Genomic DNA, 25,113 nt, shown 5'->3' with positions numbered 1-25,113 from the left:
TGCACGCCGGGCTTGCTGGGGGGCGTCCGGAGCGCGGGCACCGCGCGGTGGCCGGTGGCCCAGCGCTGGAGTCGGGGGGTCTGCTCCGCCGGGGCGGCGGGACAGCGGAATGGCGCAGGGGAGAGGGCCCGGGGAGACACACAGGCGGAGCAGCCGTCGGTGTTAGGGAAGAGCTTCCAAAGGGCGTCCACGGCTTGACGGCGCGAGTGGCAGCTGCGGCTAGCCCGGTGCTGCGGGAGGCACCGTGTAGTGGGGACGAGTCCCCGTGAGCGCGGAGGGTGTCCCGTGAGGTGCTTGAGGGCGTCTGTTGGAGGACTGCGTGCCCGCTCCTGGCATCTTGCCTCTCTCCAGGTTTCTGCTGCGCATCGGCCCATTTCCTTTTGCCAGTTCTCTCCGAGTCTTCTCGTATTTCTCCTCTTGCTTATTGCATCAGGTTTCTTTTCTAAGCCATTTACTCCTTTTTACATATTTCTTTACTTAGAATAGCATAAAAGAAAACAAGACCCTGAAGTGAGTTGGATGTTTATAAACCGATATTATTTGTCTGCAAAAACATGTAGTGAGTATAACTGACTTCCACTGTGACCGTTCGTACTGTGCCCAATTACAAATGCTCTTGGCTTAGGTTGAAAATTACTTCCATGTCTTGAGTGGTTTGTGTATGATACATTTGTTTTAATTATTTGTGCAAGTGAAAAATACAACAGAAGGCTAATCCAGAAGAAAAAGGAAGAAATCAAAGACGCAGTCATGTAAGGAATGGCACAGGCACCGGAGCAAGTAAGAGACCTGTGCTGAGCTGATGTGCGCAGCAGCCATGTTAGTGCTTGCTCAGTCTTTGGGAGATTCCAGAGGCAAGCTGGGCTTACCCCAGCAGAGCATTAAAGGAGAACAGCTCCTCATGAGATCGTTTTTAAGTAGTTTGCTGTTTCTTTCCGAGGGCTGTGTCACCAGCTACATAGTATGGCTGTGAAAAGTTTTCCTTTGAAATCTTTCTTGAAAGAAAATACGGGGTTTAGCAGAAAGGGCATGCTTTGCTTTAGAAACCGTAACAGAAAGCAAAACAGAAGGTGAACATTATAATCTGAAATATGAACTTTGCCATTTCAATAGTTTCAGTTTTCAGAAGTTTTCAAAGTACAGCTGAAGTTTTCCACAGAAAACTTAAAGGAAAAGGAGTGTGTGGGAGTGTGTGTGCACACGTATATTGTTTTTGTCAGGCTTTTCTGTGAAGAAAGGTCTTTATTTTCTAGTCAGCATTATTACCCACCTCCCTTTGTTTGCATAAGAGGTTGTTAAAAAGATTTAAACCTCCGCCCCAAACCAACACTAACTCCAAACAATCTAACCCCGCAAATCATTCCTTTTTTCTTTTAGGATTTTCTGTAGTGCCTATAGCTGTTGCATCCTATTGTGCATGACAGCACAGTGTTCAACCGTGTGTTGTAGAGACAAGTCTTAGGCAGAGGGCAATGTAAAGTTACCCTGGGTACCAGGTCCAGGGTGGCAGAATTACCTCAGAAGTCTTTGCATGAAGCTGCAGTGAGTAGCTTCTGCACTTCCCAGGTGAAGCAGGGCTTCATGGCAAGGTTCCTTGCAGGGCTTGATGAGCCTGTAGCTCGTGATGAGATGTTCCTGCACTGGGATGAAAATCCTGCTGTGGAAATGTATCTATTTTAAGGACTAGCTTAGCAGGTAAGCTGTAATATGAGCAAAGAGGAGGGTTTTGCTCTCTACCGCTTCATGGTGGCATCCGAAGGTGCCATACCCCACCTTCCTGCAGAGTCTTGTCTTGTGGCCAAATGGCCCTTGCAGCAGGCCTAGTGGTTTGTGGCTCATTCTTCGCCCTGCTGTTCAGTACTCTATTCTGTCAACCTTTGGCAGACATTGCCATCTGCTAACTGCCCCAGTCTTGGCCCAAATCCTGACAAAAGCTTTCCTTGATGGCCAAGAAAATTATGTCCCTTCTTAGTTATTTGTGACCAAGTTCCCTCACCAAGACATCTCATTCAATATCTAAAGTAAACAGAAGAAAGGGGGCCTTTGTCTTTTTTTGGTTTTAATCAGTGTAATAACTCTTTCCCTTGTTTCAGAACTTTACAACTGCAATGAGAGCCTGTTTGTCCAGCTGTAATGAGGAGGGTGCTTGTCTGCTAGAGCACTCAGTGCTGGAGGCACTGTAGAAGGAGGCTCAGTAGAAGGAATATAACTGCAAAAGGAAGACAGTACAAGCTGGGGGTTTTTTGAGTTAAAAATAATTCTGTCAGAATTCCACCTCTGTGGTTTCAGTTTTAGTGTGTAACCGAGTTCTGGCTGTTCTTTACCAACCTTATTTCCCAGACATGCATAACAATACTACAGGAAAATATTTCAACAAACAAATTGTGGATGTTCATTACTTGAAACACCCCATGACAAATTTTTCAAATATGTACTTCATCTGTGACTGCTGTTCATTTCAGTGCCAGATGCTGATTATTACAAGGTTGCATGTGCTGGGTTTTTTTTTACTTTCTCTGTGAGCGCACTGCATTAGGATTCCAATTTTGTCAAATCACTTCCATTGTAAGGCCTGCCAGCTCTACTGCTATCCTGATTTACTCATCCTATATGAAAACTTCAGTTATTTTAGTGAATTGCACAGGTAACTCATAGGTATACCGATAGCAAGATATTTTGCAATATATACATTTGTTTCAGCAGTACTGCTTTTGGAAGGAAAACAAAAACATTTATTCGAAGTTGAATGCTTTGGACTGAGGTTACTAGGTCAACAATAAATTTTAAAAACTATTTGAGACACTTCTTGATGGCATTTTAAAATTACAGCTTAAGGTTACACTGCTTCACATGATTCTGGTGCCTTTGATGCTGAAGATCTACAGCTGACTTATGTGTAAGATATATTTTTAAAAACATTAACCATGATTTAAAGTAACAAGCGACACTGTTCAGATGAGGGGAGAAACCCATCCTTTGGGAGGAAGTGAGTTAGGTTCAGTAGTTCTGTTGAACCTGAACCAAGAAAGAAACCATTAGTAACTCAATCTTTCTAAGAAGACTTGAGGAAGATCCCAGCTCCTGCCTACCTGTTGATTTTAGCAGCAGCCCAGACACTGGAGATGTCAGGAGTGTTACAGAGCAAGTCTCTGAAACAGCCGACTTGTATTTAGCAGTATTTTAGAGCACAGTGAAAGGGCTAAGGAAGCAGCTAGGGCAATGGCGGTATTGTGATACAGTTATTAATTGCTAAAGAGAGCAGGCCCCATGCTTTCATTGCTCAAGAGACATCGGGGCGCTCTTGTTCGGAAAAATTCAGATGTCAAATGAAATTGTAGATGCAACGTTTCAGATCTCCCTTAACAATCATTTTAAACAAATATAACCTCCTCCCACTAACAACGAAATAAATCTGGATTGCATATGCTGTTTCATAGTAAGTTATTTTGATGCTCAGAGTGCTGTAGTGGAAGAAAACAAATACCACCTTTATTTATGGCTTTCAGTTTTTTATTTCCCAAGTGAGAAACATAAAGAAAAAAAACAGATGACGATTGTCTCATAAAAGCTGCTATTAGAGGTTCAATTGTTTTGTAAAATTCCCTTCCCACACTGTTCTGTCAGAGTGGTATTTGCCTGCTACGGTAGCCCAACTGTGCCGTTAGATACAGGTAGCATGTTAGAGATAAGCCTTATCTTTACTTTTTCTTCCAAAATTAAGCTTCATTTTGTCTGTGTCTTCCCCCCTGCCAACCTAGCTACCACTCCGACACTCCGCATGTTCTGCTGAAAAACAGTACCATGTCATCCTTCTTATATCTGGATGGTGCTGGAAAGGACCGACTGTTTTCTTTTCAGTGGAATACATATCTAATGTAAAGTCATTTGCTGGTGAACAAGAATATTTCTGTGCCCGATTCTGTTTCTAGCTACATTTGGGTAAATTAGATGAACCTCCGCTGAAGGTAGTATTACCTGATGGTAAAATACTTGTAAGTAAGAATATTTGTTGTGCATTCATCATCATGGAGATACCATGAAAAATAACCGAGGATGTTAGCCAAAAAAAGCCCTATATCTGCATAGGCATTCTACATAATAGCAACATGTCACTTTGTAGTTCTACATTAAACTTGTATGTGAGAAGTTACAGCTGGGGATGCCTGTGTCTTTCAGATTCTGTTTCAATAAACCTGTGAGAAAGAAAAAAGTGAAGGCCCTTCAGCTTTACAGCAGTTTCAAAGCGGAAGCTTTATTACCTTTTTTTTAATCCTATACACTTTATGTTTTTACACAGACATAGCTTCTCAGTGAAGATAAATGATGAGACTCTCCCTTAAAAAGCCTTTGGGTTTTCATTAATCCACATTAGGTTAAAAGGGAATCAGAATTCTAAAAATACAGCACATCAGAGAAACAAGGTATTTCTTAGGTCAAGGTCCTCTTTTCCATCTGGTGCCATTTGGTAGTTCTAACATCTTCCATATCCCCCTACTTTTGCATCTGGTGCCATTTGGTAGTTCTAACATCTTCCATATCCCCCTACTTCTCCATCTGTAAATAACTCACTGAAGTAAATGCTTGGAATAATTACAGCAAAGAATGATAAAATGCAGGCTGAACTTAATCTCTTTGGGATCTAAAATGAAAAACATAACTACAGACATCACAGTTATTGAAAAACTATGGAGGTCTCCAGTCGGCAGGTGTATGAAATGGGAATAATGTCAGAGCATTAGATGCTTTGGGATTGCAATTGTGCTGTTCAAAAAGATGTCAAAAGGAATATTAGTTCAGGAGAGGGGAAAAAATAGCCTAGCAGGGCTGATTTTCAAAAGCAGCCTGCCGTTTTGCTTCTGCAAATAATTATAGACTCATATTTTAATGGTTAGATGTCTAAGTGCTTGCATCCATTTATTAGGAAGTTGGAGATCTAACTACAATAAAATGTGTGCAAACTTGCAAAACTGGAAGGAGGTTTGAGATGCTTCTAAAATTGATCAATCAATCAACAGCTGGACTGCTTTCCAAAAGTTTATGGGGACAAAATGTCTTTCTTTTTTAGTGTGAGGTCAGCATTGCCCCAAGAAAAGAGTCCTGGAGTAGCCCACGAGAGAAGGTTTTTTAGAACTTCCTGGGTTAATGTGAAAGAAACGGTGTACTCCTGCTGGGGTTTCATATCTCTACCAGGAATGCACAAAGGGGGCTGGACTGTAGGCACACCGTTTGCTGTCACTGCCTTACTCAGGCGTTACAGCTACTTCAGCATCTCAATTTAAGAAGGAGACAAACTGTTGCATTTGTCAGCTGTCTGGGACTGCTGCGTGCTGGCTGCCTGTGTTGTCGTGATACCCAGCTTGTGCCAACTGCCTGTGTAGGTGCCCGCCTTGGGCAGCTCGTTAGTAATACGGACTCCATCAGGTACCTAGAAGAGGAGGTCTGAAAAGTGAGAAGATGCCTCTTTTGAATGATTTGAAACCCCGTGCCCAGGGCTGCAAAAGCAGCATCCAGCATAGGTTACCAAAGCCAGCCTTTCTCTTCCTCCCTGTTCTTCACTGTTGCTGCCCAGGGCAGTACCTGGCCATCTCTGCTCTGAAGAAAGCTTTCTTTGACGAAGAGGCATAAACCGCTGTCTCCTCTTTGCCAGAATAGGGACCATTATGAAAAACAAAATATTTGGTTTTGTCGACGGGGTATGGGGTGAATTTTAGCAACGTTGTGCAGCTTTTGCAAAATATTTGGGGGATGTCCCAGAATGAGGAAGAACGGGACATGACTCAGTATGTGTGACACCCAGCAGCATAAGATTCTTTCTATTACTCATGCAGGATGGACCGGAAAAGATCTGTCAGTAATGTTCAGTTTACACATGGTTTTCACTTAAGTACTTGACAGAAGAAAGTTTCATTGCTTTATTTAGTGTATTTTAGATCCAAGAAAGGATACTTGCTATATATCTGAAAAACTATTCATCTCTGTGGCTGGCTTATTAACATACCAGAAACTGGCCCTTAGGACATAGCGGCCTGACTCCCATGTAAAGGGTCATCAGAGTGAGCACAAACACAACAGACTCTTATTTTAACGCTCTTTTATATTGCCAGTGTGATGCAAAGTGGTTGTGAAAATAAGAATGAGCCCATTTTAAATGTCTATAGCGTGGTAAAAATTGCTGTTAGTGTGTCATACTCTCCCTCAAACTAAACTTTACATTCAAGGATAAATGTATTCACAACTCTTAGCTGCTGTTCACACACACACAAAAAAGTGCAAATGTCATTTGAAGTTGTTCACTCAGCTGGGAGACTCCCCCCACCCCCGTCTTGTCTCCTGCAATTACCCTTTGCCCCTTTCCTCCAGCAGCTATTTCTTCCTAGCTGTTATGTTTTACCATCCTTCAAAAGACAGCGGCCCCGCTCCTGCTGCCCGCCAGATGTGGTGAGCTCCACCTGGCAGAAAGTCTCAGCCCCAGGGTTCGCAGAGGGTCTCCTCCCGTCCTCAGTCTCTGCAGTGCTAAGGGTGACTGTTCCTCTCTCTCAGCTCAGCAGAAGAGATCCAAAATGGTCTTCCTCCCCCCATTCCTGCGGGAGCATGCCCTTTCCAAGTAGCCAGATAGCCTCCAAAGGCAGGCTGAAGCTTTAACGCACGGCTAAAAGCAGTCTGAAATGTAGAGCGAGTTGGCCATTTTGCAGCCTTGCAGCAGGAAGGAGGCAGGTGCTCAGGAGGACAGGAGTGGAGGAGCAGCAGCCAGCGGGACAGCAGGAGAAGTAGCCTGGGGCTTGCAAAGCGGAGGCCACTGCTGGGTCATTCACCACTTACAAAGACAGAAAGATCGTATGACGAGTCCACAGGGGCCTCTTGGCTTTCTACGTCACGGGGAGTTGCCTGATGTGCAGGCAAGCAGACGGCTTCTACAGCTTGTTCCTGGCAGCTTTTGAAGTCGAGAAAACGGCCAGAGAAGGCTTAGCAAACTATCAAATGGGTTTTCCACTTTAGCTCAGGAGAGAGGAAATGAAACAGCAGAGGGGGATTGATTTTCCTGGTGAGTTTGGCTCATCAACTCAATGAGCAGTTCACTTGTCTTCCTCTCAAGGTCAAGAGAGTGACAGTGTGCCTTGCTGTGCCCTTCAGGACCTTTTCTGTCGCAGGGTTTGCTTGGTTCTCAGTCAACCCTCACGGAGTTACTGGTTCGTCACAGTAATGCTGGTGCCTGGCCCGCCGTGTCACTCGGGAAGAGATGGCTTGACTGAGAGTTAAAAGTCCACCCCGTGGAGGCACAGTCTGCTTCCTGGTCCCTGTCTTGGGGACCATATGTGGCAGTGGTGGAGCCTTTGGAACATGTGTCATGTGTAGCATGAACTGACAGCCTAAACTGAAGTCACTCCAGTTGGGTACAAAGGCTACTTTAGGAGGAGCTTGCCTGTTTATATAGGTTTCAGATGACTTCATTTTTTAAAAGTGCATGGAGTGCATCCAAAGCAAATAATTTTTCTGTGGTGAATGGGAAGACCAAAAGGAAAAGTCTGGAGAAAGGAGGATGGATGGTCTTTCTTTAATGTCAAAGCTGACATAAACACGTCTCCTCCAAACCCTTCTCACAAGATAATTTTCTCAGCAAGACACAGATTGCTTCAATCTCTGTGGAGCAGCCTTTGAAGCTTCCCCCTTATTGCTGTTATGGAGGAGGCAGGGTTGTCTTTGAGAATTTCTGTAGCACTGAAGTGTTCCTCCTCCAAAGGCTTTCACACGATCAGATAGTTGGTTGCTCCAAACAGCTCCCTCTTTTGAACTTCTTTGCCATCACACAAGGGCAAACTGATACGTCTGTTTTGCAAAATTATTAAATTAAAAAAACTAAAAAGGCTTCATTAAAAATACTCTGACCAGCTCTATGTAAGGCCTCAATTTTCATTAGACAGAGGCCCAGCTAAGAAGATGATGAATGGTGTTGGAAAGGAGCCACCAATTAGGAGACATCAATTTTTCTGTCAGCAGGATAACCCCTTTTGCAAAATTTGTCATATGTTTATTCCTTTTCTGTTTGTGAAGGTATTTGTTTGGCAGGGATATTTTGCATGAGGGGAAGAATTTATAAATTGTTTTTTTACGGTTGTCACTGCTGCACTGTTTAGTTCTTGTCTTGTGGGATATTTTCCCGGTTCAGAGTTCTTGCTCCTCAGTCTGTCTGCTGTCTGTAACGCTTCCATTTGCAATACTTCAGGGGAAAAAAACTACTCTATTCACTCTGCAGTGAGTTCTGGGGTGGAAACACTTGTGATGGTAGTAGGCAACTTGGGAGCATAGGACTTGGGGCTTCTAGTGCCTTCAGGTTGCAGGCTTAGGAAAGGATGTTCCCAAAAGGAAGAGAAATGCATTTCTGAGCATTTTCTTAAAAATTTATGCCTGTTATGCTTGCATCCTAATAAGTGTTCTTCCATATTTAATGGTTTAAGATACAACTGAAGACGTATGGATTTTTTTCCAGTTTACACACTTCCTTTACCCACATTGAGAAAACTTGACCGCTTCCACACCGCCTTTTACTGTATAGGAAATTTTACTCACTTTACTTATGGGAAGCTGTATATATCCTTTATTTGTCTGCATGCAGTGATTCACAGCTGCTGCTGTGTTTCTTAATAGCTTATTGCCAGTCATTTATGAAATCATCAGTAGCAAATGCTTAACAGATATTAGAAGAAGAAACGAGGAAGTTCTGTATACATGGTCATATGTGTAATACACAGAGAGCAAGAGCTGCCTGTGCATGTTATATTTGGTAAGAGAGTGAATGAGAAGGACGGATAGCCGGTGGGATTTCAGATGGGCACTGGTAGATGTTGACATGACCTTACAGCGTATCGGGTTCTTATGTGGGAACCCAGCTTCGGGAAATGGAGCATATGATGACAGGTTTTTGAGGGATGGCTGAAAAGTTACAGCTGTGTAATGGGTATCTACTGGGACACTGAATAGACCTGCGTTGTTTTTTACCTGTGTTGTGCAGAGGGGGAGACTTGGCATGGAATAGTCAAAGAGTGGAAGGTCATTATTTAGATGATAAGTGGCCATTACTGGTAGATCCAGTATACACCTTGTCATCATCTGGTGTCAGCTCATGCTGCTCAGCGCTCACCTAGCAGCTGTGCTGAACATACGTGTTAATGAATGCAATTGTTTTGTCCTGGATGCAGACCACATGCAGACCATCCACCTGGCTGATCTGAAGCACTCACTACTATTTTGAAATTAGACACAGTAGTAGTCATCTCACTGCCTCTAATGTGTGATGGGTCAGTGTCTGAGCACGTCCTCCTGCCTGTGACCATGCCTTGGTGAAGGCAAAGGTTAAGGCAAGTTTTGGAGCTCTGGATTGCAACTTACCAACTCTTTTATAAAGTACCTTTCCACTGCAAAAGCAAAAACACTTGTGTTCCATGAAGTCTCACTGTTTGTCTTCAGGGTGGAATTTGTGTTTTTTTAAACTGATGGTGAGGCTGAATCTGGCTTACCTGAGCAACCACCTTCGTGCCCAAGCTAAACTGCTACCGCTGCTTGTGGTGGAGTGCAGGAATCTCTGTTGAGATGGAAGATGGGCAACTAGTGCCACCTTAGTCCTTGCCTGTAAACAACTTTGTATGTAGGGGGGAAATTTTCCAAAGTACCTAAGTGATTTAGGATCTAAAATCTCCATTTCAGTTATTTCCAGTCTCTGGAGTGAGATAAACATTTTTCAAAGTATGATTCTGTCTTGCAAAAGCAATGCCATCTGCCACGAAGACGCCCTCTTTTCTTACTTACCTTGTTCCTCTTTTCCAGGTTGGCCTTCCTTCTATGATGTGATCAGTCCTGATGCAATTACTTTCAATGATGATTTCTCCTATGGGATGCATCGGATTGAAATATCCTGCAGTCAGGTTAGTTTATAGTACACACGGACCATTCCAATGACAGAGGCTGCAAAAATCATTACAGCGTGCTGTACTTTCCCTAAGATTTGCAAACCTTTCAGTTCCATTAAATAGTAATCATTGTGAGAGAGCACAATGGGTCGTAGGTATAACAGCTGGGTGGAACGAGCTGAAGGCACAAAGGGCTCATTGGAATGCACGTTGTTGTCTCGTGTGAGATTTAACAGAGCAGATGTAAAATGGTTGGACTCGGTCCTGAGTCTACAAAAATTGTCTTCCTGAAGAGAGTCCCTTCAAAGGAGCTCCTGAGCCTGAACCTGGCCGACTGACTCACACGTGAGCAGTTGAGAGGGAAGTGAGAAGCAGTGGAGCGACTGTCTGTGTGCTGATTCCATCACTGTGCATTATTGTGCAGCCATGCTAACTCATTCCCAACACTCATTCCCAGCACAGTCCTAATGGCTGCCTCAAACAATCCCATCTGCCATAATAATGAAGTCAGTAGTCATTTGAAACATGCCCAAATTTTCCGTTATCTGTCTTGTTCTACTTTCTCTTACGCTTTGTGCTGCCCTCCTCTCTGTGAAGGGAGTGGCATAATCATTGTCTAGCAAAGGGACAAGCAGCTGCATTGGCGTTTGGCAGACGTACCCAGCAGCTTGCAGTCCTCTCATTCCTCATGCTCAACCTCCTCCTGAGAGAAGCAGCAGCTTCATTTGGGCAGTGATAATTTGCTGTTCTCTTTCCTGACAGTATTGGTGGAGGGTTAACTGACTTCACCCTGATGATATGCATCCTTACTAGTCAGTCAGTCCTCATATATAAATGCTCAGAGTGAGTTAAGAAGTTTCTCAAAAAGAGGCAAGATTGTCTTTATGGAGAATCCATTAACTTCAGTCTGGATAGAGGGTTTGGCCCAACATGTTAATGGCCAAATCAGCATGTCTGCTAGTATGTCACGTGTACTACATAATTCTGTAGTTTTTACATTGGTGATATGCTTTAGAAGATCCATTTAACACTTTTTGGGAAGATCCATTTCCCTAAATTTCCTAGCAAGGTAGCAATGGGACTGCAGACTGGGAATCTTGTACTTCACCAGTGATGACTGGCATAATCAAAAATGCAGCCCACTCCCTTCAGCTCTGCTTGGTAGGCCTGAATAGTGCTAAAATCAGCATACTGCCAACCCGCTGAGCTTGTGTCTACTGACACCCTTCAAGAGATGGCCAGAGCTCCTGGTTTCACCTGAGAGAAGCCCAAAGCAGCTTGTGGTCAGGCCAAGGAATCTGGGAATGTCGTTTACCTGTTGCCAAACAAAATAGCGTTAGCAGATCTGAGACTAGCAGTATTAGCAGCAGTCGCATGCAGACACCATAAAATTAAAGCAAAACCAAAACCTGAATTTAAAGCATTAAGAAAAAAATGTGACCAAGGATACTATGTAATCCAATTGCAACTTTCTACCAGCTACTCCAGCTTCCTTGGGCAATAACCCCACTGATGATCAAGTCACGCCAGAAAATAGCTTGAGGAGTGGTGAGCATCTTTGCAGCCACTGCTCAGCACAGTCAATACCGCCGCATTGTGTATCCATAACAAAACCATTTCCTCCCCTCCTCAGAGCCCTAGGAATGTGAATCACACATGCAGCTGCAAAAAAATGCAGTTTTACTGCAGCCTGGAAAGCAGTAGGATTGATATGGCAGGCCTTGGTAGAACTGGAGGGAAATACCCTCTCCTACACCCAAAACCTTATTAATCTTTTGCAGATGAAAAAGTAGTTGTTTTTTCTTTAAAAGTCCTTCCACCTGTCTGAGAGAATAAAAAACCTCTCTTTTAATGTTCTCCATTATAGAAAGCAAACGCTGGGGGAAAATCGCTGTGATATTAATCAAAGACATCCATGGGATTATCCTAGAAATAACTTTCACAGGTTTTTTGGAAACACATCACCCTGGATGTATTTAAAAGGTCAATGATTAGTGACAGGTAGAAGTTAATTACAGATGCATTTGAGGAATACTGTAAAACTGGTTACATCTCTCTTTTTCTCTTTCCTGCTTGAGAGTCCCTTCCCCTGAGGTCTCCCTAGCTATTATTTGTACCTGTACAAATCAATAAAATTCTGTAGTCACAGAAGTACTGTTTGCACATTGATAGCTTGGACTCGGCTACAGCAGCTGACTGCAAGCTGCTTTCCATGCCTCCCGGCAGCATATTAGAACCAGGAGGCTTGGGAGATCCAAGCATACTGACAGTTAGCAGTGACCCCCCCCTTTCCTGCTCCCAAACACATACTTCAAATGCTTTACTCTAACCATTTCACTGTCCCAGTGCATTCTGCCCAATATATGTATGTGCAAGGCTGCAACAATGATTGTTTCTTTTTGGGAGGCTTTGCACACATGTATATACATCCTAGAAAAATGGTCGGTACCTATTATGTGTGTGGAGGACAGTAAAATCAATTCATCCTTTGTACTCTCAGCTGAGGGCCAGGTCTCTCATACTGTGATACAAAGGACTGAATTACATTTCTTTTCAGGGCAGATGAGTTATAGAGTCCTCTGCAGAGAGAATCGCCACATAAATTTTTCGTGAGGGGTAATCTCAAAAGGTAACAAATTTTGCAGTAATCCAATCCGGGTGTGATTCTGCCATCACAAGAAGGTGTAATGAGACTACCTTGAACTCTCATGCAGCTTCTCAGGTTTTGTGAGGAAAACCTTTTTGATAGATTGTCTTTGTAGTCTGTATGTGAGTATATTGCTCCTGCAGACTGTTTCTCTCTACGGTTTCTCTTGTTCTGTTTCTGTCCAGTGGAGAGGGAATGATTTATCTTTGGTTAAATGTTAATCTGGAAAAGATCTGTTTAACACTTCTAGCCAGGAGGTTTTGAAACATTCTTAGTTGAGATGAGATGATTTAATTAGGATGCTGAACATTTAGAAAAATACTCTCTCTGGGACACTTAAGTTTTTTAAGATTTTTTTTTTCCCAAGGTATGGAAAAGCTTTATAATCAGGTGAAATGCCTCATTGTGAGAGACCCCACTCTGAGAAACAGCTCAGGTTTTCTGCCCAAACTGCCTAAAAAAGGCCTTCAAAGGGAAATGAAATTAAGTAAGCAGTGGAGAATGGAGGAAGGGGTGGCAAGACAGCAATCTCTCAGGAACAAGACCTGAAGCTTTGTCTTCTCTAGTTCCCATGCAACTTTTCTGTCCCTTCTCCTTACTTGCCATGTTTTGTCTTTCTTCCTTACAAAGCCGAGCCACTGCTGCTTACCCCAACTCATCCATGCCTTTTCCCATTGCCTCTGGGAGCTCATCCTGCTGATACCACGGGCTAGAATTGCCCTCGTTTGTTATTGGGTCCTTGCTGGGCTGCCGTGGCTGTTCCAGCGACACTTCTGCAGGAGCCGGCAGCCTGCCCTGGGATGTGGCTGCCTGGATGGGACCGACGGGTGGGAGCGCTGGGGCTTCACATGCCTGCCTGCCCTGCGCCCGGAGTCAGTGAGAGTTGTTGTTTCAGCTGTCATTAAACGAGAAGAGTTTCTGTCCCTCCTAGCTCGTGTGAGAGCCTTTCAGTCTGTTGAGAGAGTTTAGCCTGAAGCCAACCAAGACTTTACCTGTTTCTACAGACACCCTCCCTACTGCTTTGGTGAATTAAGGGCCGTAACAGCAGGAGAACATTAGCAACACATTAACTGCAGGGTAGAGATTTGCCGTCACTAACTCATTCACGGTTCGGAATAATCAGTATTGCCTCTATGTACTTGGGACACTATGAATTAATTAAATGTTAAGAATAATTTGCAGTCTTTAATTTTGGCTGTCTGACTGTGAGCCCACGAGCAGCTCTGTGATCTCAGTTACATCATTCCGGCTCTCACTGAGATCAGCTATTGACTTGAAAAGCCAAGGCTCTTTGGTAAAGCAGCATGACTTTCCTGTTAAAGATAAATATTTCTCCAGTGCAAGGTTTTATTTTTTTATTTCTCATGGCAGGCTGTAAAAATGAACTTGTGGAATTTAAGTGACTAATTACAAGAAGTTCTTATTATCCAGATAAATTGTCAACCATAATGTGCAGTGACAGTAATCCTAATTTTTGAATAAGAATCAACTGGATCAGCTTCTTCAAAATATTGTACTCTTCTGTAAAGCAAGGGACTGGTACCTTTCTTACACACAGGCGCAGTAGTGTTCACCGTGAATACCACTGTGAGTATCTGAGGCTGATTCATACAAAACAAAAGTGTCAACACACCGTCTGTAGTTTCATATTCCTTACAAAAAGCAAATTCATTAGCATTTCTATTTATAATTACTCCCAGCTAAAGATTATTCATTCAGAAACATTTTACATATCTTCACTACAGGTCTTTTTCAGTCACTTGTCCCTATCTCCTATATACTACAGAAAGTAGTATGAGATGAGTAGTGGATGAGCTCCATCCCCTGCAGGGGCGAGGAGCAGAGGTGTACCCAGAAGGACCCTGATGCTCAGAAGAACGCCAGGATGTGGAAGGAAAAAAAAATGAGTATGAGGGCATACTCCAAAGAGTATCTTCACTGCTTTAGGTCCTTGTCAGGATGACCGAGGGGTTTAGTGTTTTCATACCGAGGGGCATAACAGATGGCTGCAGGCTGAGGAGAGCCCAAAGCTCAGGCTGCCCCTTTCTTACACAGCTATCCTTCCAGCAGTAAGTGAAACGTGGGCAGTGCTGCCCTCACCACTGTGTTTTTAACTGAACTCCTGCCATGACATCATTACAGAGACAGGCGGCTTCTCAGAAATAGGGGCCCAGCCAAACATACGCAGTGGCACAATGGGAAACACCCAGGAAGTTTGGGCTTGAAGTCTTAGGTGCCCGTGGTATCTCAGAAGATCATCTCCCTGGATCGCTCTTGCAAATAAAAGTAGGTTGTAAATCCCACTTGAAGGGGCGATGTAGGCACCAGTGTGCTTCCTTGGAAGCGGCTGCTAGTCATTGCTTAACACCATGGTGATGCCGTCAAGCTGCACAGAGACACAGTGATACTCTATTGTATTTTGTTTCAGTGTGGTGCTCACCTGGGGCATATTTTTGATGATGGACCTCGCCCAACTGGCAAACGGTACTGCACAAACTCTGCTTCGTTATCTTTCAAGCCAGCAGACAAAAACAACGCCGGAGAAGGCAGCGGTAACGCCAGTCCTGCCCAAACAGGCAAAGCTGAGCTGTAGGACGAAACAAAGCCTGCGGAAAACTGCGCCGATCCCACACAGCTTACAAGGAATGTTTTCTAAGTTGCCTGCTCTCTTATATCCTAAGAATGTTTAAATGTATGAAAGCATTTTGCACCATCCTTCTTATTCCTCACCTTTTCGGAACTGAGGCCTTGCCTGCCGGTGCATTTACTATATAATTGGATTGAAAAATGTGTTGACTGACTCCACAGGTTTTCTTTTCCTTTCTTTTCTTTGAGATTGCTTTGGGGAATCCTTAAATTGAGAGGCTTTGGCATGATTAGTTATTAGTTTCCTCTTAGTGCTGTGTTACTCTAGGTTTGAACACTATTCCTTTCTGTGTGGGAGACGGGACTTGTGTTTATCTCCAGTCTATAGGAAACTTCTGGGCATAAGAAAATCCTGAATTCCTAGCACATCTCTGCTTTGTTCTGACTTGCGAGGCATGCAGCCTTTGGTCATATGTATTCAGCCATCTCCCAGCATCAGCCGCACCCTGCAAAAACTTGTAGTTATGGCTGTTCCTTCCCAACTGAGAGAGATGGATGAGATGTAAAGCCCATCCTTTGGCTAATTTACTGCCAAAATTTCAAGGGTGTGGTTGAAAGGATGTAAACATTGTCTCAGCATCTATTTTTCCCCTTTGTTTGGTATTTAAATCAAGGTTTTAACTAGTAAGGCTCACTTCTGTGGGTTACTAATGAGGCTTTGTCTTTTTGTGAGGCCTGTTCAGCAACTGTAACTCAAATCTGAATTAAAGTTGAAATCTGCAGGGGGTAATTATATGGACAAGTGCAGAGATAAACTTGAGAAGTGAAGTAGATGAGGGATGACACTAGGCTCTTTATCTTGTTGGTTGCTACAAGGATTCAGAAACACAACAGTTTCTGCATTAAGGGAGTTCAGGATTGAATGTGGCGGCAGGAAGAGGGAGACCCTCCTGAAGTATCCAATTTTAAAGATTAGCTGGTCTGGATGCATACTGCCTACAAGGCCACAGCCTTTAATTTGTGCAGTTGTGGTGTAGGACATGAGTGAGGGGGTTGGTTTAAGAAATGAATTTGAAAAAAGCCTGTCAGAGCTTCAGAAATTTTCATGCAGCAAGATTTTCTGTCCTATAAGGTGTTTTTCACAGCTGCTTTTAGATTTTGTTGAATAATAATTTGTCTAGAGTTGTGCATAATACTGTTCTTTAAGCTATACTATACAGTATTTGCTAACACCACTTTGCCTTTAAGCATTGAGAGACTTAATGAATAAAGTATTTACTTTTATTAGCAAACTTCGTGACTAACGTATTTGGATCCAATTTTATTTCAACTAGGAGCAAAGCAACCACTGATTTTTATGGAAGCAGGATTGAGGTTTTTATATCAGTGATAATAAACATATTATCTAAAGTACAAACATCCTTCAGTTAAAATATAGCTACTGTAAAAGCATACAGAATGGTCAGAATTGCCTTGTTTTAGCAACATTAGAAAGACATGAAAAAAGCATACAAAACCTTAACATTGAATAGATGCAAATAGGGATGATAAATATTTAGAGCTAAAACACTCAGGCTCTGCTGTAGCGAGCACCTACTCACATGAGTATTCCCCCAGGTGTCACGCAAGGAATTGCTCATCGGCTGCAGGAAAGGTTGTGCAGACTGACTTTTGGTGTTTCAAGGCAGTCCAGTTTCTCTTGGTCCCATTGTTTTTTAGCAATTTCTTCTAGAAGGACTGCTTTTATCCCTTGCTTTTATTTAAAGAAAAGTAGGTTTTCTCTACCACATTTTCTGACATAAACATAAAAAAGGCAGCATCTATAAAAATGTGGTACATAAATGTGGTTTAATTCCAGATTGCTGTTGGATTTAAGTGTTATCAAATTTCAGTATATTCCTGCCTTATGTTAAAGAAATACATTGCTTAAACTTCAGTACGCAGTAATGTATGCTGTCCTAGAGGAGATTTATTTTTGCAGGATATGGAGTGCAATGAAATGAGTCAATATGGTGAGGTGTATGTGATCTCTGGGAGTTAGACCATTTAACATAGGAAACGCATTGTTCTCGCTTGTGCGCAAACTATACCACAGCGCAGTGCAAGGTAAGACAGATTTCCTTTTATTGCTCTTGGAAGATGCTAGTAAGGGCTAGTATTGAACCCTCCAAATTTGGTTCAGTCTGGTTATGATCATGACAGAGGAAGCTTGGGAGCTGAGCACAATGTATAGAATAATAGGAGAATATTTCTGTATGTTTAAATTTTGCACTGTCTAGATGCTTATAAAAACTGAATGCAAACTGTGTAGAAATAGCAAACTATATTTTATAATATCTCTGTTGTTACTCAGATGTTTAAATAGCATACCTTAAAATATCATGTAAGTCACACGTTATTTATATATACTATATATATATATATATAAAATTGCACATGTTTTTTATATATATATATGTACACACACATATATTATCCAAGTATAATTTTAGCCTTCGGTACCTTTTTAATAACTAAGACCTTTCCTTAAGAGGGTTCAATACTTTTAAGAAATCAAATATACATTTTTCAAATTAAATTTGTTTTCATATATTTGTTGTACACAAATATAAAATAAATTTCTTTATAAATAGTTCTGTTCTGCTTCCTTATTTATCTGTTCTTATATCAGGTTTTTGCGCCCCTAGCTGCAGCATGTCTTGGGGAACTGCTTTTACTTTGCTTTCCCTTAACTTACTGTGAATATTATATATCCAGCACTTTATCTCCAGCAGGTTTCTGGCAGGGGCACAGCACTGCAAGGTACCAGGTGTCCTTGCACTTACCTGCTTTCGAGAGAGTATCGCAAGCACCCAAGCCCAATAGAGAGGGGAAATGTTTAGAGAAAGGCTCAACTTTTACTTAGGAGAAGTTTTGGCCGCTTCCAAAAGATGCAGTGTGGGATGTGGTGAGTTGCAGGCATGCCATAGGAGACCTGCAGTGCCCAGGCTCAGTCTGCAATGGAGGAATTTGGCTGGAAAGTTGGTTTCTGTCAAGGTTTCATCTCCAAGGATGCAGGTTTGGAATGCCCCACAGGCAGCAGGTTAATGCCGCTCAGTAGGTCAGCTCTGCAGTGGGTTTTAAAAGATTAGTGCGATGGAGGGGAAGAAGTTGCAGGCTGTTTTCAAACCAGCTTCCATGTTTGTGTTTGTGGGAACCAGAGAGTTACATCAAAATTAATTCACTTGCCAGTTGGTCTCAAACATTGCAGAGTGTCCTAGGACGGATGACACACTGAAGACTTGTTTTACAAGTTTAGTACAATCCCTGTTAGTCCAAAAATTAATCCCTTGTAGCCCTCTGCCTCCCACCCATCCACTGTAGTTCCCTCTCAGAACTGTAACAGTTTGATATTTCTGAAATGAGGGACTAACTGGTACTCACTAAAATGAGATGCAGGGCTCGACGCCCCGTGGTGGCTTTGCCCTCCGCTCCCAGCATAACCCGGCCAGTCCGTCAGCACCCAGCGGTGCTGTGCTAAGGCAGATCTTCGGCGGCATGTGGTCCTCTTGCTGCTGCTGGCCGGGCAGCAGAGATGAGGGACGGCGCTGCGCTCCAGTCCAGCTCAAGGCAGGCTGAGTTTTGCAATGCATGGCATGCAATTGTGCCTGAGACACTTGTGCACCCCACTGCTTCAAAACCAGGAAAATTTCTAGTAAGAGACGCTCTCCCTGCTGCTCCTGCTGTCCCCCAGGGTGCCCTGGCCACAGGGTGGGAGAAGCAGTGGCAGCAGGATCAGCGACACGAAGCCAGTTAACAAACCGCTTTGTGATTCTCTTCTTGTTGTAGCTATATGGCTTCCATATATGAAAGGCACCTTAACCATAAGCCTTTTTCACAAGCTCTGTCAGCTCTCATACATTAAAAAAAATACAGTGTGTTATGTGAACTGGTTAAAGCTGGGGCCTTAGCACAGTAGCTATAGCATTTATTGCCCACGTGGATGGTGGTAGGCTGACATCTGGATTTATGCGGCAAAGACATCGCTCCAAGAAAGGAGAGGGAGCTTGTTGTGAAGTAATGCATTGGCCTCTTATTTGTATTCGCAGGTAAGTGGCGTCTGAAGGCTCTGTCATCTCTCAGGATAAAAAGCAAGATAAAACTGAAGTGCACAACTTGCCTCTGGTGGCCCAACACAAGATAGTGATAATAATGACCCACTGGATGGGACCTGCCCAATGTACCAGCGCGAGGCATGAGACCTTATTGCCCTCTCAACAGCTGACAGAGGTGGAGCTTTCTGTGGCACTAGCGAAGCTCCGTTGTATTTCCTCTTCTTCCTCACCCCAAAAATGGCTCAGTTAAATAAGACAACATCGTAAGTCAGCATTTCTGTTGGGGTGACACTGAAGAGCGCATTGTCACAGACATGATACCAAGCGTGGATGTGGATGTTGGTACTCTATTGATTGTACTGAAAGGTGTCAGTCCTAATTCACTTAGCCTTGTTTTGCAGTCCGTTTACCCAACTGAATTTAATAAGCCATGAGGTTAGGCCTTGTCTAACAGAATATGTGATGTATATTAATTTTTCTTACTGTTCAGTGTGTTACAAAATGTCTGTGGTTAACATCAGTGCATGGCCAGCAGTCCTCTCTGCTCCTTCACTCGTGGTCTGGGAGGGTAAGCGAAATACATGATACGGACTACTTTTCTGGTCCTAACTCAGAGTTTCAAAATCATGCCCTCTCTCTTCCCATTCTTGAAGGAATTTAAGGATGAAAACAAAACAGATGTTCGCACTTTCCAAATTAAAATCAGTGTGCTCTATACCCACTTGTTTACAGAACAAATGGCAGAGTATTCAGTGGCACTAGAAGCAAATTCATCAGCTTCCAAATTCAGTAGAAGAAGACAAAATGTTGCTCAGCTCATTGGCAAACTGAACTAATAGTTCTTGTTTTATGGACTATTAAAATGAGGCCACCTACAGGTCCCACAATAAACCTGCAAAAATCTTTAATCCTGCGTATGTGAAGAGCTGCATTCCAGTCTGGCTTGCTCCCGCTTTGTTACAAAGAGAAGTCATAGACCACAGGGCCTGACTACACTTTTCAGATCAAAGCCATGACAGCAGTCAGCAACTGTATTATTTTTACAGTCACTTTTTTAAAAAAAGGTGAGATAATGCTTCCAAACGCACCCCAATCAGTGAAGTCACTGAAATAGCCAAACTCAGAGCAGCGTAGGCACGTGATGTTCTGAAATCCTTATACAGGCCACCGGTGTAATATTAAATGCGCTAAGCAAAAAGGTCTCAGTTATGTCCACATGTTTTTGGGATCAGGACCTGCTTGAGCAGCCCAAATTAAGCGGAATAGTACACTCGGAAACCTTCCCCAGAGACCTCCTAGGACTTGTAGCCAGACTTCTCAGACCTTTTGTGTAGCCAACATAGGCCAGCAGAAAAAGAGAAGCGGTTCCAGAAGAGAAAAGAGAAAAGGCTTCCAGTTTCGAACTCCTGTTTTATTCACCTCTGCTTAGACAGCTTGCAAACACTGAAGACATTTCACTCTGCAGATGTCTTCGCCAGCGCATTCTGATTTGGTGCTCTTTATAGTTTCAGTACAGATGATACCTGCGGTCTAACTTCTTTTAGCCAGGAAATTTTACTGCCCTAATGCAACAGATCTGTTTCCATCCCCTCCATTTTCAGTTGCTGCAAGGATTTTCTTCTCTTTTGTTTTTCAATAGCTGGCATTCCAGATGGTATATTATTATTTTCTTTTCACTGTAGCCTAAAAACTATCATCTGGACTGCGGCTTCACCTTGTCCTAGACACCGTACTTCTCACTTCTTGTCTGCCCAGGTGGAAGATGTACTGGCAATATAAGAACTGTGACAAATCGTGTGTGCCCACTTGCTGGGAAAAGTAGCAGTTCTCTGGAAAAGCAAATAAAATACGTCTTTATCGTCCTATTAAAGTGGACAAGTTGATTTTGTGTGTGGGCTAGTTAATTTTCATGTTTTTCCAGGCTGCCCTAAAGCCCTTCTTCTTGCAGTCTGGGTATTGTCTCCTCCAGTTTACAACTTTATTATTGTATGTTTCATACAAACACGAACATCTGGAGAACATCCTCAGGTATAACTGCTGGGCAGTGCAGAAAATATCTGGTGTGATCTGAAACAGGTTTTTCTTCCCATGAAAGTACACCCCTGGGACTAGGAAACTTAGAAGGTCTGTAATGGCGTAGAGATCCTTTCACCTCCAGAACACCACTTCACATTTGGCCTGGGTCTGTAACAGCCAGCATCCCTGGTGATTTCTTAGCTGTTCACTGTTTTTTTGTGAAATTAGTTGGTGCTGGTACCGGTTCACAGAAATCACTGTGGCAGTATCCCTGAGAGCCTCGGTGATGCTGCAGCTGGTGAGGAGATTGAATTCTCGCTGTAAGAGCGGTCAGTGCTATCCAGAGAGCAGTCAGGAGGTGGAAGGGTAGCTGGAAGGTGCGGAAGGGGAAAGAGGAATTTGCATTTTGCCCCTTGCTATTTGCCCCTCCCGTTCATCTTAAATTAGATGGATTTCCACCATGGCACTGTGAGAGCACACTTAACTCAGGACCATTAAAATAACACAGGCTTGTGAAACCCTGTAAAAATGGGTCCGAATTCTTAACTTTGTTCCGGCATCTGTGTGACACCACTGACTTCAGTGAAACAATGCTACTAAAAATCTGAGGGGATGGAAGGGACTAAGGTCAACTGAGAAAGATTCCTCAACATACTTGAGATAAAATATTTTCAAGATTCATTGAAAACTTTCTGTGGGAATAGGATGCCTTTGGAAAAATCCTCCTCCTCCAATAACTAGTACAGAGAGTAGGAATCCTAAGAATGGTGGACCAAATTCTCAGAACAAAGGTCTGTACCAGCTAAAGCAGAGCGCTGCTGATCCCTCAGTGAGACAGTCCCCCAGCTGCATCCCTGCATGCACGGTTACTTCTCCGTGTTCACACCTTCGTTTACGGGCTGCAGAGGATACTTGCAGTCACAGTGCATTCATGTACCCTTGCTGCTTCAGCCCTGTTGTACAGGATTTTGAGAAAGGTGATCATTTTATCTTGTTCCTAGTTTTAACAATTTCTAGGAAAAAAAAAAATCCGAACAGGTTTTTTTCTGAAGCTGAGAAAATTCTAAGCAGTCCCTAGAATTTGTTGTCTCCATGTTGTCAATGTCAGCTTTGTGGGCAACCACCAGTCCCAGCAGTCACCAGTGACCATGAATTCACTATTCTCTGTTGATAAATTACAATTTTATCTTTGTTTGGCTAGGGTTTTTAGTAGTCTGCCAACTCAAAACCATTGCCTAATATATCACTAGAGGGCAAATATGGTCCCATGTATGTCTGTGGGGTGTAGGCAGCTCCTACCAAAGTCTGGGCATTCCAGAATCCTGCTGAGGAAGGAAAGCAGAGCCCCAAATCATTTAGACTGCAGATTTTTCTTTTCAAATAAAATATTTTTTGTTTTTCAAGGTCAGACACTCGGGGCTGTTCAGGTCACAAGACGCCAGAGGCTGTTTACTTTGGAAAACAAGGACAGCAGTGGTGGGAGGTGGTTTTAGCAACACCCAAATCTAGCGTTTTAAACCAAACAGCAGTCTGGCCAAAGGGCAGCTTCACTCATCCTTACTGACACCATGACATAGAGGGAGAGCGTCCAAGAACTGACTGACGTACATGCAACAGGAATAATATTTGGTATTCTCACTTATGAACTCAAATACCTCAAAGCATGTGGGAGATCCTCAGATGAGAGGAATAAATATTTTGCATTGACTGCAGTCAGTGTTTACAGTGGAAAGTGATTTCTTGAAAGGCTGAGACAGTGCCCAGTAGTGGGTTATATCTAAAAGTGTTTAGGTCATAGTGGAGCTGCACTTTTCCTACACCCAGATGCCAAGTGGGATGGTAGGTTTTCCTCTTCCCTTTGGGTATTTTATTTCATCTCTCAGTTGGGTCAACTATTCAGGCTATGGAGATTTCTACAAGCCAGGTTTCCTTCTAGGTCATTAGTGGAAAAACAGAAGAAATGAATCTTTGAGAAGTTGATACAGAGAGGCAAGAAAAAAAGCCTGTGTGAGATGTTCCTACTATTAGTACATATGGAGGCACTTTTATATACAGTTTTGCTTCCCTTCTGAATTGTATAGCAGGGCTGAAGCTGATCGAGCAGGATGCACAACTTTGCTTCTCCTTGCTAACTGGCCAAGCCCGCTCTTTCTAAGAGTACAGGGCTTGTCATACCCACGGACAGCTCAGCTGAAAAGGCAAGGTCTCCTAGAATCTCCTCTGGAGAAACCACGTGTCTCCAGCCATTTCCATCCCTAGCTGGGTGGCCATGCATGAGTTTATAACACTGCTTAAAAATGTCTGTGACTTTCTGTATGTGGATTTTTTTTCATCCTTGCTTTTTTACCACAAACCAAAATTGCCATAGGTAACTACTTTCCCTCTGTGAAGACATTTGTTTCCTGTTGACATTTAATTAGAAGATATATTCTGTGGGTCAAGTTAGAGGGCAAGAATAAAAGTCAATTTTAGATGATTCAGCCCATTCTTAACCAGCAAAATGGTGTTTAGAAATGTTAAACTGCAATAAAAATCCCCATCTATGTGGACTCACCTAGAGTTTCACAACAGCAGTGAGGATAGGGCACAGAGCTTCCTATTTCAAATGTCTTCAAAACATCCCTTCAAAGAATCTCTATTAGGTGTTAGGAGTATAGAGCCTGTGGCATCCAGTTACACAGTTTTGACCATTTAAGAGAGGTGAATAAAATAGGGTCAGTTTTAGAAGAGTACTGTGAATGGATTACTGTTTTAGCCCTGAAAATACACATTTCTTCCAGCAGTGTAAAAGTGAGGGGAGCGTTTATGCCACCAGCGTAGGAAACACACCTCTCTTCTCTCCAGTGACTGAACTAAACTAATGAGAGCTATCAAACTTGCTAATGACTGAGGGAAGGCCTTTCAGTGCCTCACACTGGTAAAACCTAAGTGTGTTCTGTAGCGTTACTTCCAAATGACACCAATGTGAATGAGAGGAAAATAGGATGCAGCATCAATGTAATGCGATAGTCCACGTGCTCTTAATGGCAGCGAGTGAATCTGGAGAAGCAAGTCCAGCAACTCCGGGAGAGAACCACATAAATTGCCAAAGGTACGCTCCGTTACCTTGAGCCTTAACTAGTAGATACATTTCTGAATTAACTACATTTTAAACCACTGATGTTCCAGAAAAAGGAATATGAACTCAGCTGCTTTCTCTAAGGGAGGAAAAAAGGGCAAAATGGCAGAGCTGAGCCACCGGTCCTGGGGACCATCCTCGAGCCGTGCCATGAGGACAGGCGGGGAACTGCTCGTAGGGGCAGATCCCAAAGGTGAGTTGCCAACTTCTGCTTTCCATACGCTGGAAATGGGCGGTGCGTAATCTCAATGTGTTTGCCATTATGCAAAGAAAAATCTGAACTTGATTCCGCTCAATCAAACAGCTTGTCCTTCTCAAGATCCGTGGGCCGGGCAGTCAGCTGCAGGAGGTCTGTAGGAGAGTGAGCCTGGGATTGTTTACAAGATGATACTCAGAGATGCCTTCAAATCAGCTGAGGCAACCACTGCTTTTAAAACACAGACGTTAGCTAAGAATGTTTATATTTTGAGAGTAACAGGATAACTTGGGACAAAATGCTCACCTCCAGCTCACAAAGTGTTTTCATGCCCGAGATTGTATTACAGTTTAGAAAATCCACGGCAAAGTCTCCAGGTTTGTTTGAAGACATGCATGAAGAATTATATGGTGAAACGTTTCATTCTGGCTGTGAAAAAAGTTAATTCAAAACAACTAAAATGTCAGCCATAAAGATGTACAACATTTTTCAGGAAGCCTTGTCCACCCTGAACAAATGTTTTCATAAAAAACAGCCTGCCCGTAATAATCACT

At 43.1% G+C, this 25,113-nt stretch overlaps 1 protein-coding gene across 7 annotated transcripts in view; it reads left to right on the top strand.

The window, feature by feature from the left end:
• The window catches only part of MSRB3 (methionine sulfoxide reductase B3), an 86,217-nt gene extending 69,285 nt beyond the window's left edge, over window positions 1-16,932 (top strand). For all 7 annotated transcript variants that reach the window (XM_052774379.1, XM_052774376.1, XM_052774381.1 and 4 more), the window contains 2 exons: window positions 9,820-9,917; window positions 14,978-16,932. In XM_052774379.1, coding sequence (XP_052630339.1) covers window positions 9,820-9,917; window positions 14,978-15,142 — 263 coding nt within the window. In that variant the 3' untranslated portion in view covers window positions 15,143-16,932. The remainder of the gene's footprint in view (window positions 1-9,819; window positions 9,918-14,977) is intronic.
• Window positions 16,933-25,113: the final 8,181 nt, after the last annotated feature.

This window comes from Harpia harpyja, chromosome 23 (assembly GCF_026419915.1).
Source record: "Harpia harpyja isolate bHarHar1 chromosome 23, bHarHar1 primary haplotype, whole genome shotgun sequence".
Lineage (NCBI taxonomy): Eukaryota > Metazoa > Chordata > Aves > Accipitriformes > Accipitridae > Harpia > Harpia harpyja.
Note: the sequence above shows the minus strand (reverse complement) of the source record. Positions and strands in the feature narration are given on the sequence as shown.